The 13947-nt window shown below is 51.6% G+C and overlaps 5 protein-coding genes across 5 annotated transcripts; 3 read left to right on the forward strand and 2 right to left on the reverse strand.

Moving 5' to 3' along the window:
- Positions 1-113: 113 nt before the first annotated feature.
- On the forward strand, positions 114-3708 carry CLAFUR5_03252 (uncharacterized protein; the record flags this gene model as incomplete). The annotated part of the gene is made up of 2 exons (XM_047902400.1): positions 114-1828; positions 1914-3708. 2 exons carry the CDS (start codon positions 114-116, stop codon positions 3706-3708), a joined length of 3510 nt encoding a protein of 1169 aa, XP_047758624.1.
- A 667-nt stretch (positions 3709-4375) lies between these two features.
- CLAFUR5_03253 (putative exopolygalacturonase C) lies at positions 4376-5026 on the forward strand (the record flags this gene model as incomplete). The annotated part of the gene is made up of 1 exon (XM_047902401.1): positions 4376-5026. One exon carries the CDS (start codon positions 4376-4378, stop codon positions 5024-5026), a length of 651 nt encoding a protein of 216 aa, XP_047758667.1.
- A 3015-nt stretch (positions 5027-8041) lies between these two features.
- CLAFUR5_03254 (Exopolygalacturonase C) lies at positions 8042-8443 on the forward strand (the record flags this gene model as incomplete). Its single annotated transcript, XM_047902402.1, has 2 exons — positions 8042-8377; positions 8435-8443. The coding sequence occupies 2 exons, from the start codon at positions 8042-8044 to the stop codon at positions 8441-8443; spliced, it is 345 nt and encodes a 114-aa protein (XP_047758671.1).
- A 1445-nt stretch (positions 8444-9888) lies between these two features.
- CLAFUR5_20152 (uncharacterized protein) lies at positions 9889-10524 on the reverse strand (the record flags this gene model as incomplete). The annotated part of the gene is made up of 2 exons (XM_059462989.1): positions 9889-10220; positions 10332-10524. 2 exons carry the CDS (start codon positions 10522-10524, stop codon positions 9889-9891), a joined length of 525 nt encoding a protein of 174 aa, XP_059318896.1.
- A 1793-nt stretch (positions 10525-12317) lies between these two features.
- CLAFUR5_03255 (uncharacterized protein) lies at positions 12318-12738 on the reverse strand (the record flags this gene model as incomplete). Its single annotated transcript, XM_047902403.1, has 2 exons — positions 12318-12583; positions 12651-12738. The coding sequence occupies 2 exons, from the start codon at positions 12736-12738 to the stop codon at positions 12318-12320; spliced, it is 354 nt and encodes a 117-aa protein (XP_047758626.1).
- Between the last annotated feature and the right edge of the window lie 1209 nt (positions 12739-13947).

Here is a 13947-nt window from a genome sequence, read left to right on the forward strand (position 1 = left end):
TTCCACAGTATGCTGTAGCACGATCGTGCAGCCTCCAGCCCGATCGAGAGGCGTCGACAAAGGATACTCGTTGTTCAGTTCCGGACTTACCCTCCTACATCAACCTTGACAACATGGAGTCCGGTGGATTTGGCCATGATGGCTCGCTGGGTGATCTGCCAACGCGTCCCATGCGGGTCAAGATACTTTACACCTTTGATGCCGAGAACAAGACAACTTGTCTGGCACGATTTCCCGATACTCTGAACATACCCGTCGTCGCCATCGACGAGCAATCTCAAGTTGGCGTCATCGACCTCCAACAATGTGTCCAAGCCATGCTCTCGGCTTCTCCGGAAATCATGTCCAAACTCGATACTGGCGACTTCACGGTCTACACCTTCGACTATACCGAGCTCGACACCCCGATCGTGGGTCAGGGTAGACTCTCGGCGTTGCTGGCTCAACCCACGTCGAGCGAAGGCAAGTCGATGATCACTGGACGCGTTTGCAAGAATGTTCAAGCTATCTTCAGTGGAGGCGTCAAGGAGATTCTGGAGGTCAAGTTCAGGTTGACGCCGCTATCTCGCCCGTCGCACAATGAGATGATGAGGCAGTCCGAGGGCTTCCGTAGTGTGAGCCCTGCCACGTCAACTGGCTTCGATCCAAATGCGTGGAATGCCTCCCAGCAAAATAAGGCTCAGCAACAGACAATCGACTACTTCAACTTCGATGGCTTGAACTCAGGAAGCGACAACGGCGCAGCTCTGCTGGAAAATATGTTCGGCATAGCACCCGGAAGTAGTGGCGAGTCTAGCGGACTTCAGCACTCAGGAGGCGTGGGAGTCTCTGAGACCCCGACAGACACAGCCTATGGCTTCAACCCCGCATTTTCTGTTCAATCTCACAGCGCACCAGGCAGCCGAGTTGGAAGCCCGGTCATCCATCCTGGATCCAGCTCCCTTAACGATTCGCTACGTCATCAGAGCTTTTCAGGTCATCCATCGAATCTGGCGGAACAGCCCCGGCCCGATTCACGTGCAAGTGTACGAAGTGAAACCAGTCCATCTCACCACCAACGCCAAGCATCTACACAATCCTACCACGAGCAACAGACCGAACGTCAGACAGAATTCTTGTACAACGAAGATGGTCAACCACGCAAGCGTGCAAAGGTCATGCAGGCAGACTGGCGTGGCAAGTCGTCGTTTGGCACGAAGACTAGAGATCTCCGTGTCACAGCTGCGACTGCCTCGTCGATGCACATGCATAGACCCATCGCGAAGCGGCCATCAGCGCCTGGTACTGACTTGGAGCCGCCGCCACGTGTACCCACGCCTGTGCCGCAACGCAGAATCTTGCCCCGACCTTCGATGCAGCCGACAACGTCACGAAGCATGTTGAGGCAGGCGTCTACTGTTGACTCGGACTTCATGTCTGATGTCGACCAGATGTCAGATGCCATGAGCTCGCCCGAGGGTAGCTCACCTGCGAACAGTGTCAATGCTGATGCCACACCGATGGACATCCCTTCTTCTCCCCCGCTGATTCCTGGCTACAACCTGCCGACACCCAGTAGTCCTGGTCTGCCAACCTTACCATCTCGAATGTTAGATAGTGGATACATGAGTGGAACGATCATGGAAAGCATGGAGAACGATGACAATAGGAGTCCAGATGCAGAGGACTTGGAGATGGCAGCGAAGTACAGAGCACGCAGTCACCAGCGAGATCCCATCGTTAAGATTGAGGGGGCTACGACTAGTGATGCGCCTTTCTACTCAATGGAGCCTGCGCCAAGTGACCCGAATGGCAACTTGCCGTCTGGCCAGGCTCACGGCAATCAAGGGTATGTTGACAATGACCTTCTCCGGGACCTCTTCGGAGAGACGGATGAGCTGTACGATCAGTAAAAGACTAATTGGCTGGCCCAGACAACAATCGCGCCCGCTTGCACCATTAAAACGCTCCACGACCTCAGACGTGCGCCCTCTACTTCCTCGAGGCGACAGTACTATCATGCAGGCGGAAGCTGCGGGTTCAAGACGCGGATCTCTTGCACTACCTCCCAAGCCAATAGCACGGGCGGCATCGCAAGAGCAGAACTCCAAGGCACCATCTAAGCAAAAACGACAACCTCTACAGCGATCCCGCACAACCTACAACGATTCCGAGGCCGGCTCGCCAGCGCCTAGCGATACTGAAGGTCGTCCGCGAGGTAATGCTCGATCAGGGTCTGCTGTACCACGTCGCAAGCTCATCCAAGATCGACTTAACGCGAAGATCAGAAACGGTGAAGTGCCAATTTATTGCACTCACTGCGGCGCCATCGAGACAACCACCTGGCGGAAGATGTACATCAAGGTCTGTGACCGCGCGCCTGAGAAGCTGGACGAGATCGAAGGAGAAGGCGAGACCATCGGCATCCAGGAATTGGAGAAGAACCAGGAGTCTGGGGAGATCACTAAGTTCCGAATCCGGAAGTGCATCAAGAATGTCAAGGAGCAAGCGCCTGGCCCGGGTTTCGACGAGGTGAATGTCTGCAACCCGTGCGGTTTGTGGTTCAAAAAGTTCCGCGATATGCGACCTGAAGACCGATGGCATCGAAAAGTCGTGAGGAAGTCCAAGAAGTCCAAGAACAATGACGACAATGCGACAGACGGCATGGAGCCTCCTTCCGAGGCATTCTTCACTGACCAAGTCGTGCCGGATGATGCTGTAGAGTCTGGGTCTGCCGATGACGCACAAGCTGATGCTGGAGCTGAGCAAGAAGCTCGACCTGCTCCTGCACGCCGCCCGCGAGCCCATAGTATGGAGCTCGGACGTGGAGGTGGCGATGGCAAGCCTGGGGCTGCACGTCAGGCTGCCGCCATGAGACGCGAGATCCAGTCGAGTCCAGTCCACTTTGGCTCCCAGCGTAGCCCGATCGAGCTGGATCTTACACCGGCAAAGCCAACAAGACGTCTCCTGTTCCCGTCACCGAGACAAAGCGGTGAGGTGAGGAATTTGGATACGTGCCTAGACAGCAGACCAGCTTCACGATCAGGTGAAGACGACCCCGTCCAGAAGCCCGATGTCAAGATTGTCACCACGGAGGAGACCACCTTGAATGTTTACAAGGCCTTCACGTACGACAAGGAGAATATGGCTCCTCTGCTCGAGGAGAACGATGATTTGTCCCACCTTTTCGACGGGTCGCCAAGTGCGGTCTTCAAGACTCCACTTCCCAAGACACCATCGAAAAGCACCCCACGTTCGCAGAAGCATTTCAACGATCTTTTGAAGACACCAACACAAAGCAGCCGCAAGCGAAAGCCGCTGACACCCAGCCAGAACGCTGCGAACAACGCCGACATGAACCTGAACGCTAACGACTTTATGACTTCTCCGACCTCGAACCGTTACTTCCTTCGCTCTACGCCCAGCAGACTTGAGAGGACTCCAGGCAGCCGCAGTGTCAGCGGTGGCAGTCAGACACAATTGGCTGAGCCATCTCCATTCTCTCGGCATCTTGCTGCAATGCTCAGTGATGCTAACGGTATGGGTGATGCTACTTTCACGAGTCCCAGCAGACAGTACGACTTCAGCGATCTACCGACGTTCAATACGCCGGGTCGTGAGGTGGACTGGAAGGGGTTAGATGAGATTTTGAGTAGCGAATTTGCTAACTTTGATGATGGGAATGGGGTGAGCTTCGATAGTGAGGCTGCCACTGGTGAGCAGGTTTGAATGGCGTACCTTTCCAGGCGTGGACGATCGCTCTCGATGCAAACAAAGTAGATTGGACATATGTAGCAACACAAGATGCTTCACACTCAGCCGCCTTCCTGGCTGCTCTTTCAACACCATATCCTCGTCAGTCGGCAGTATCATCAAAACAAAACATTGAAACATCAACCAGCGCATCGCGGACAGCACGGTCATTACACTGAATCGTCAGTCGTGCCGCCCCACGTGTTCGGCTTCATTTCGATGGTCTCACTGGAGAACATCCCGGCTACCCCGTCATCTCGAAACCCGACCACCCACTGCACCACCTGTTCATCGCGGTCTTGCTCACCTGATTATATCGCGGCCGCATCGAAGCACACTCAAATCGAGGCAACGGTGACCTTTGCTACTTCTTTAGCAGCATTGGCATGTTTTGCCTTCACGCTGTCTGACATGGCGAACGTGGTGCCATTGCCACAGTACGAATGCGACTGACCGGGATGTGACACGTTCCTAATGCAAGCGCGTTAGGTGACCACTATACTTGTTACATGCAAGACAATGCTTCGCTGGCTTCGTGGTGAGCCAAGAGACTTGGGGTAGAGTATAACTGACTACATTCCAAAGTCGAAAGGTGCTGGATGCTCTGTCTCTGTTGCATTACATCGAACACGCCCTCGCCAATATGCACAATTTCCTCAGCGCTTCACTGCTCTTGACTCTGGCGGGCACACTGACAGCTGCCCAGTGTCCAGCATCGAACACCAAAAAGCAGACCTGCCGCGTCGAATCGCAGTATGCTTCTTCAGACGGCGCAGCGGACGACTCGCCAGCAATTCAGGCTGCGTTCGATAAATGCGCTTCCAATGGAATCATCGCTTTCAATCTGGGTGTCGATTACAACGTCCTGACACCAATCAACGCGTCGAATCTCTGCGATGTCGATATCCACATGTATGGCAATTTGAATCTTCCTCGCAACGTCACCTACGTCCAGGAGCTATACAACAAGACTGTCGGGGCTTCTGACGACAACTTACACTGGTTCTTATTCGGCGGCGAACGTGTCAACTACACCGGTACCGCTAATGTCACGTCTGGCTGGATCAAGTCCTATGGCCAGGAATGGTGGAACCTGAGTGCGCCGAACGGCACAGGCACCCCCGGTCGCCCTCACTTGTCATACTGGAACGTCACGGATCTGTCAATCAACCACCTCAAACACCTCAAGCCGATCGCCTGGAGCCACAGACTTGAGGGCAAGAACATCCACGTCCAGAACTCCGTCATCGAGGCCCAGACTGATCAACAAACAAACGAGTCAAAAATGAGGTGAATGACTTGATTGTTTGTACCCTGCTAGCTCGTGACTTGCTTTGCAAGTGAATACACAACATCTGACTTGCCTTGGTTGCTCAACTTGTGACGTGCCAAGACCTATATCGTCGTCGTTGCTGGTGTTGCTGTCGGAGGTGTTGTTGCCGGAGTTCTCACCCAATTGAACAGCTCTTTCTCAATCGTTATCACCCCTTGCTTGCACCAGCTTTTCAAGGTCATTAGGTTGTTGATAGTGCTTGCTGCTATGTGCCTTCGCTTCGGTGTAAGAATATCACCTGCTTGACTAAACTGTCGCTCCGGCTCATTACTCATTGCAGGGCAGCAGTAGATATCGAGCGCCATTCGTGCTAGATTAGGCCATTGCGGTAGCTTATCAACCCAATACTTAATAGGTGAATCAGTAATAGCAAGCTCAGCTTCAGGGCACCGCGGTAGGCGTATGTACTGCTCTATCTTATCGAGGCCTCGTTAAGCGCAATCTTCGTCGCTCTTATAATCTTCGACGAAGCCCTTATCGACGGCAAGGTGTAAGGACTATTGCGGCTACTTCTTCTTGATCGTGACTGGCTTGTAGGTTAGCCAGAGCTTCGTTACCTCTTTCTTACGGCCTATAATCTACGTATTAGTAGGACCGAAGCGGCTATCGCTTTCGTTATGCTCAAGCTAACGCCACTTCATTCTTAGGTGTAATACGACTGCTACTGCGTACATAGGCGTGTCGTCTAATCGTATAAAGTATTCACTTATCTTCTACTTAGCAAGGTTGATCGCTATAGAGAAGTGACCCTCTACGGTTAAGGGCAGCTCCAGCTCCTTATCCGACACTCGTTCAAGTGTTATATTAGCCGTCATTCGAGACCGCGGTAGTGCACGCCGTAGTGGCTGAAGTAGATACCTCTCTCGCTGCTCTTCGAAGTGTTATATTACGCGAGCGAAAGTAGGCAGTACCTACTAGATTATACCGAAGTTACCGCCGGCATCACCTTATAGAGTTATCGTTACCTCCTTTAACGGCCGAAGGATCTCGATATATCGCTTAATAATAGTCTAATCGTTAGCGGTAAGGGCATCGCGTACGATCGAAGGAGGTTTGCGACTAGGCTCTATACCGCGCTCTATATAGCGGCGTAGGTAGTTATGCTAGCTATCGACTTCTCGGCGTATAAACTCGTCGATAGCTAGTATTAGGTACGAGGCTCTCTCGGCGCTATCGACATAGCTGTTCTAGCGTGTCTCGATAGCGTAGATAATACTGTATATGTCTTAAGCGCTGTCCGGCTTCGTTAGAGCAATAAGGTCGAGTTGTAGTTAATCTAATAGCTCTAGGCGCTAAGGTAACGAGTCAATAAAATATAGTACGTAGTAAAGCTTACCGATAGGCCCTCGCTTTCGCTATAGTAGTAGATTAGCCTCTTTAACCGATTCAATAGCGACAAGCTCGTCTTCGAAGCCCTACGTAATATCGCCTACGTACTTACCGAAGAGCGTAGCTTATATAGTAAGGTAGAAGGTATAACTAGTATAGCGAAGCTAGTACTACTTATTATCGAGTCCGTACTCGGTAGATATAAAGCCTATTGCCTTCGGGTTGTTACTAGCGTTATTAGTAATAAAGTAACCGATCTTATACTCTACGCCGTAGTGGATAAGCGTGTTACTAATAGTCTCGGAGATGTTGTATCTATAATAACGACCTCGCTATTATAGTAATACGAGTAGTATCTTTGTAGCTTTACCGTCCTTATTAATAAAGTAAGCAACGAGCCTAAGTAGTACGAGCTTATTCTTCGAAGTCTATAAGTCGAAGCTATAGCTGATCTTGCTTAATAATAAGGCCTGTTCTTCCGTAATATAGCCTAGTGTCTTATCGTAGATTCTGTCGATTATTAAGCCGGTAGTGACTTAATACGGTAGATAGGACTTATAGCGCTCTTGAAGGTAGATAAGTAGTCGTCTGAAGCGCACTGTCTCGACCTTACGATAGGGGATATTGTCTTTAATAATCTAGCTATAAAGTAGTACGAGAAACTCGTCCTTATCGAATTCGATAGTACGCTCGTTATTAATCTGCTACCTACTATAATATTGATCTAAGCCCTTCCTCTTCTTCTCTTTCGGTTAAATAACACCGTTGCTATCGATATAGTGCTTCGTCTTTATATAGTTCGAAGCACTAGTCGTAGAGACGTTAGTCTTATAGATGCCCTTCTCTTTTCTACTAGCGCTATAGCATAGCTTATAGAGCTAGCATTCGAGCCTATCTTTGTCCTTAATAGGCTAGCCGTGGTTCTAAATAAATGATAAGTAGTTACGGTCTTATGAGGTACGGCAATAGGCCTTTAGTCGCGTCCAATCTGGCTGGTCAAGCAAGTCGTACTTTCTCTTCCCTAGTACCTTGGATATGTCGGCTTTGTTGCTCATGGCGTAGATCTCTATAGTCGGCGCGAACAGATCTTCAGTATATAGTGCGGTTAAAAGCACACTGCCTTTGATGCTTGGAGGTTGAGATAGACGCGTCGGAATTGAGAAGTCGGGAAAACTGAAGCGGGGAAGCACGTGACCGTCGGTACGTAATCCGATTGGCTTGGAGACAGGTCCGCACTTCCTAGAATTCCACCTTCTTAGATCGACATGACCTTGAATATCATTAACAACACCTTGTAAAACGACACAGACATGCTCACAAGGCTTGCAAACGAAGGAGAAAACACCGCTTGATTGTTTGAAAATACTGACTAAGTTATAGGCTTCCAACTTGCTTGCTTGTGACAAGGCTTGATTGCAAACCTTGGAGAATGACTCGCTTGTTGATCAGACTGTCGAGGCCTCGTCCGACAACGACCAGTACTGGGGTATTGGATTCCCATTCAACACCGATGGCTTTCAAGTCGCGGCTCAGAACGTCACGATCCTCGACTCCACCATCTACAACGGCGACGATGCATTCGCCATCTCCGATAAATCCCACGACGTCACAGTTCAGCGCGCAACAGTAGGCTACGCCTCGCACGGCATGTCCATCGGCTCCCTTGGCAAAGACCCAGCCAAGTTTGTGAATGTCTCAGACATCTACTTCGACGACATGACCATGATCGACACCGTCTACGGCGCACGCGTCAAGTCCTGGGTCGGAGGGCAGGGACTCGTGAAGAACGTCACCTGGAACAACATCCGCGTGTACAACGTTTCTTTCCCAATCTTCGTAACGCAGACATACCTCGACCAGTCCGCCAAGGAGGCGCATAACCGCCAAAACAACGCGACAGTCAACATGGAGGACTTCGCTTTCAAGGACTGGGTCGGGACGCAAGCTGGCTACCAATATGGTGATGGTACCTGCGTCACAGACGTGCGTATCTCCTTCAATCTTCCCTCACATCTCTCGCCATTTACTGACATGTCACAGCCCTGCTGATATGACGTCGGCCTCCCTGAGAACACTCGTAGCGATGCGATCATCTTGGAATGCAACACACGCGAGAGTTGCAAGAACTTCTTCTTCGGCAACATTCAGGTCTTCCCCCAGAATCTGGAGCCTACTAGTGTCATCTGCATGAACGCCACCACAGAGTTCAACCCGTTCTTAGGTTTCGAGTGTGCCAATGGGACGTATGTGCCATATCAGTAGAGGAGTGGCAGAAAAAGATGAATGGAGAGGCGATGGGGATTGATGTACTGAAAAGACTGCATGCATCGTAGTGGCAGCTCGGCGCAGTGCTCGCTCATGCGAGGGCTGGTGACAAAGTTGATTGCCACTGAGCGCTTCGACTAATGTTGAAGCAAAGGCCTTTGCTTGAACACGCTGGCCGGCAGCTAAGGAGCTAGGTCGTGCCGATGCAGTCGAGCTTGCAGCGCGACGCTTTCGGTCTATTTCACGGCCATACGTCTTCTTGGCACCTCTTTATAGTTGCCACCCATGCTGGCAACATACTTTGTTCCCAGCCCTTGGCAGGCTAGGGCTGGATGCTACGAGTGTGATTCTTTCATAGCTAATTGCCTTCTATAGTTAGACGATACCTAATGATCAAGTATCAAGGATACAGAGGCGGTTGCTGTGTTGGTCTTGAGTTTTGAGTCTGCTACATGGCCATTGGACCGGAGCCGAGCCCGCATGTTCAGTAGAATCCGGATGATACTAACAAGACTTCGGTCCTCACAACGACAGTGGCCAACCTGTCGAAACGTCTGGGGTGTTACACAGACTTTCCTTACCCAGACGATACACCCGAATTTCCCACCGCCGCTCAAGTGGCACAGTATCTGAACGACTATGCTGATCACTTCCACCTACGAGATCATGTCAAGCTCAATCACAAATTGCTGCATGCGTCAAGAAACGATCAAGGCTCCTGGAAACCTCATATTCAGCAGGATGGCGAAGAGCCAAGCTGGCTGCAGTTCGACAAGGTCGTGATGTGCACCGGTCTACAGGTGCAGGTCCCAAAGCTCCCTACGATACCTGGCATCGAGACGTACACCGGCAAAGCTCTCCACTCCAATGCCTACAAACGAGCAAACGATTTCAGAGACAGAGTCCGCATCTCTTTCGCTTATGTGATGAAGGCAAGCGGAAGACATGGGGTCCGGCGAGGGAGCAGATTGAGAAGGTTAATGTGGAGGCTGGACGCCTGTGAATGGTTCATGTGACCACGCAATTGGAATTCGAGAAGGTTGAGGTCGGCGCACACGTGCCGCGCATGTGATGAACGCACGATCTTCTGTGACTTGCGATGCTCAAGCGTGCTGCTGGTATAGCGAGATCCTACTACCTCTACAGCAGGTACCCAACTCTTGTGCTGCCCTCTGCTGTCCCGCGCTAGTATTGTGCCAGAGCTGCAACGTGGTGCCAAAGGCCCAAGTCTATTGCGCTCCATCAGTCGCCTCACGCTCCCACCGCTCACACTCAGCCAGCTGCGCCTGGACCTTCTCCACATCCTTCAGCGCCTTATTGGCTGCATCCACCATGATCTTCGTGCCCTTCGAGGTCTGGGCACCTGCGCCTTTCTTTGTAGTGAAACGACCCTTGAAGTCAGCCTCGATCTTCGTGCCTGATATATCGAGCTGTTCCTTGCACCCAGTCTCGAAGGTCGTCTGCTGGGCCAAGAAGTCCGCGTGAGCACGCTCGAAGACTGCACGGAACACATTGGGCTTGACCTTCGGTGCAGATGCCTTTGTCCCAGTAGCCTTCCCTGCTGTGGCGACCACGCTTGGTTTTGTAGTCTACTCCTCCTTGGGAGTTCCAAAGAGTGCCTCTCGTAGCACTTTGACACGCTGCTCTTTGGCATTGTTGCGCCTGAACTCACCAATCTGTTCCGCTCTGATGAAGTCGGGCATCAGTACCTGACCGAAGTAAGAGACTGGCTCGGGCCGATTAAGATCGTTGAAGTTGCCCATCCTGAGGTCCCTGCTGGCACTATCCACCTGCTCCATGAAAGCCGTGAACTTGCCCTTGACTGCTTCTACGTCTTCGTCCTGGCATATTGTCAAGGTCTGCATGAAGTCTCGACCATTCTTGGTGCTGGCCACTCCTTTGAAGTCGGGGCAAGGTTGTTGTAGTATTCAGTGACCTGATTCTCCGCGTCTATTTGTGCAAGGTCGACTTCAGACCGGAAGGATTCGAGCGCCTTCGTAACATCCTCACGACAGACGGTCTGAATGATACCTGTCCACGAAACCAACTTGCTGGGGTCAAATAGGCCCTTGCCAGCATCTTCTGGGTAGCGGAATCCGCCAAAGCGACGGCAGAAAGCATAGAAAGTTGACGGCTTGTATCTTTTTCACACACCAAACTTCCCCTTCAGCTCTTTGCACCAGATCTTCTCGAACTTGAATACTGTCGCAATGTGCTTGTCGAAACCGGCGTTGATGTCGCGCAAAACCTGGTGCAAGACCATCCCGCGCCTGGATTTGGCGCTATCAAGGATTGCTTGAATCGCCTGTGTGCCATCAATTTGGATCTTGACGAGAGTGCCGATGATGCCATTGATCATGTTCGGAAGTTTTTCGTAAGCCAGGCGGTACAAAGCGAGGAACTTGCCCTCCGCCGCGCGTTCGTACAGAAGGTCCAGGAACTTGGAAACGCCATAACCATGCTCCGCAGAGATGGCAACGACTTTCAACTCAGGCTGTCGCTTCGAACCATCGAGTTCTCTGAGCTTATCCTTCATGTTGTTCCGGAGGTCTTGCACACGATAGTCGATCGAAAGAAGTTGCTCCTGAGCCTCTGCATCCCGAAGGCTGTCTGCGATTTGCCCCTTCTGGCGAAGACAGGCTATATCCTCTTGAATGCTCACCATCTTTCCCCTCAGATCTGGATCCTCCAGCTGGTCAACCTCGTGGGGCGCAAGCAATGGAATTTGATCAGTTTTGTTGCACAACAAGTAGATCGTCTTTCTCTTCTTCGAAGCGAGGCATTTGAGTAAGATCTCGTCCAGGCCCGTCTCGCCTCGGAGAGCTTCTGTAAACACGAAGACTGTACTAGCCTCGTCCAAGTAAGCCCATGTGTTCGCGACGACATTCGAATCATCATCATTGGCGCCAGGGGTGTCGCCGAGTATAAGGCCGGCCTGTAGAAGCGGTGCGTTAAAATAGATCCTGATCTTCTTCGTGATGGGCCAAGGATGTGGCTTTTGGTAAGGGTTCGAGTGGTTAGGCTCTGACAGGTCGTCTGTGATGCGGTGCAGTTCTTTCGAGTCACACGCTGTGCGGACGCGGTCGGAGCGTTGGGAGCTCCTGAACACTTTGACCTGTTCGAACAGCATATGAACAAGCGCAGACTGTGCAGTGCCTTTTGCGTGTTCTCTTGCGAAAAAGCTCCGAGTGGCGCCTATGCTGCTGAAATCATCCTTGTCACAGAACATGGTCGTATAGTATTGGTACGTGAAGACATTCTTTCGACAAATGTCCGTCAAATCGTCTGGATCCAGATCACCGTCGGTATCATCGTCCGATTCCTCGTCTGAAGGATCATCGGAGCGGTCGCTGGTACAAGCCATGGCTTTCTGCTTTTTCACTTCCAGAGCACGCTGTCTGTCTGTTGCGGTATGCGCTCTGTAGATGTCGCTCACATGAGCCTCCATATTCTTTCGTAGCTCATCGTTGCTCTTGTAGCAGGGCTCAATGCGGAACATTTCAGTCTGTCCATCTTGTGCGGCGAGAAACTCATGAGCAACGAAGGTCCCTCGTCCGGTACCTCCAAAGGACCGCGCGACGTCTTGCTGGCCTGTGACAACATTGACAACTTGGGTCTTCCCCGCTCCCTGCCGGCCCACCAATGCTGTCGGCTCGGGCTAGGGATACGAGTCTTGCACGTTGGTGTACTTGTTGATCTCCTCGCAGGACGTGCCGACATGTTTGTTCTTGAGGCCTGCCGTCGTCGCCCTTCCGTGTGATCGAAGGAATGTTTCCACCATCGTCCGCATCTGTTGCTCGATACCGGGGTACAGAACATGGTTCGTGGCGATACGTGGGGCTTTGGGATTCAGATAGTTCACGTCGGTCTCACGCCCATTGGCGGCTGTCTCTCGGGCATCGCGGACCCGTGGGCGCTTGTTGCCTGCTGAAGCGTTAGTACGGTCGTGTGCTTCACCTTGATACCGGTGGCAATCAGTAAGGCTGCTTACTTGACGTGCCCTCTGGTATGAAGAGCTCTTCGTTGGGCTCTCGCTTCATGTTCGCAACAGGTGCGACTTGCTGATTCGAGTGTTGCATACGGTCGTTCGCCTATGGTGGTCGAATGAATTCGGAGTAAAGTGTCGTGCGGTGATTTGCGTTCGTGATGGTGGTAGTCTCTGGTGGTGGTGGTGCGGATGGCTGTGAACGTGGTTGAATGAAGAAGTGTTGCCAAATAGAGTGCGAAGATTATGTTCGGCAGAACCAAAAGAGTCATCTGACCAGTGGTGCATGCGTGGCCCACTCCCATTTTCGTGGAAAGAGGCAGAATCTGCATGGCGGTGAGCCTGAGTGAATCGAAGCAGAGCCCTCAATCGGGGCTCCATAGGAGATTTTGGTGGCATGCTCACTAAGTAATGGCCACTTTATCCCAAAGCCGAGTCTCCAGGGGCACTGATCTGCTTCACTTAGTTATAGCAGCACTAGGCAGGCGCGAGTAGTGCTCCACAATCATGCAAGATCTTGCAAGATCTTGCATATGTGTGAGATGGAGTGAATTGAAGCAAGTCCATCAGGCGGGCATTGATTGCAAGCTCTGGTGCTAGTCGTACCAAGAGTTGGTCAATTGTCCCAAAGCTCTATCTATGGAGGCCTCGCTCCGCTTCACTCGGCTGCAAACGTGTTACGCAGCCACCTGCTGTCAAGGATGCGGCCGCGGATTTGTATGGCCATGTGGCTCGCTTCTGAGGAAATGGCGAAGTTACGTCGTGAGGTGCATGAGGCAATCCCGAGTGAGGTCCTCTACCAAGTGCTATCACATGTCAGCAGAAGACAGCGCGCAGTGGCTGTGATGTACTCACTGGCGGCGCACCTGAATGTGCGTATTCATAGGGCTCTCGATAGATTAGTACAGTATGTAAGGTGTGCTGTTGCTGTTAAAGTCTTCACACGTGTATGAGTTAGAGTAGCTGGAAGCAGAGCTAAGAGCCAGGCTTTGTCTGCAACATTTAGTGGCACTCGCCTCAAGACGTGAGACTTGCCCAAAAGCTAAGTACCCCAACCCTTTCTCTAGATCACTTAATTCTAGACCTAATGACCAGTCACTCGTGCCTCGTGACAACGATACAGAGATCGTCCAGCCACAAGGGTGGTATGTATTCACGAAGTCGCCTTCGACGCATGTGGGGTCGATAAAGCCAGTTTGGATGAAGTTCTCTGACTACGACTATCACATGTCAGCACGTGATGTCGCTCAATGACGACAAATTACCATGTATCAGCTGTCACAAGTCCTCTCAGGAAGGATGT

This window comes from Fulvia fulva, chromosome 2 (genome assembly GCF_020509005.1).
Source record: "Fulvia fulva chromosome 2, complete sequence".
NCBI classification, from domain to species: domain Eukaryota; kingdom Fungi; phylum Ascomycota; class Dothideomycetes; order Mycosphaerellales; family Mycosphaerellaceae; genus Fulvia; species Fulvia fulva.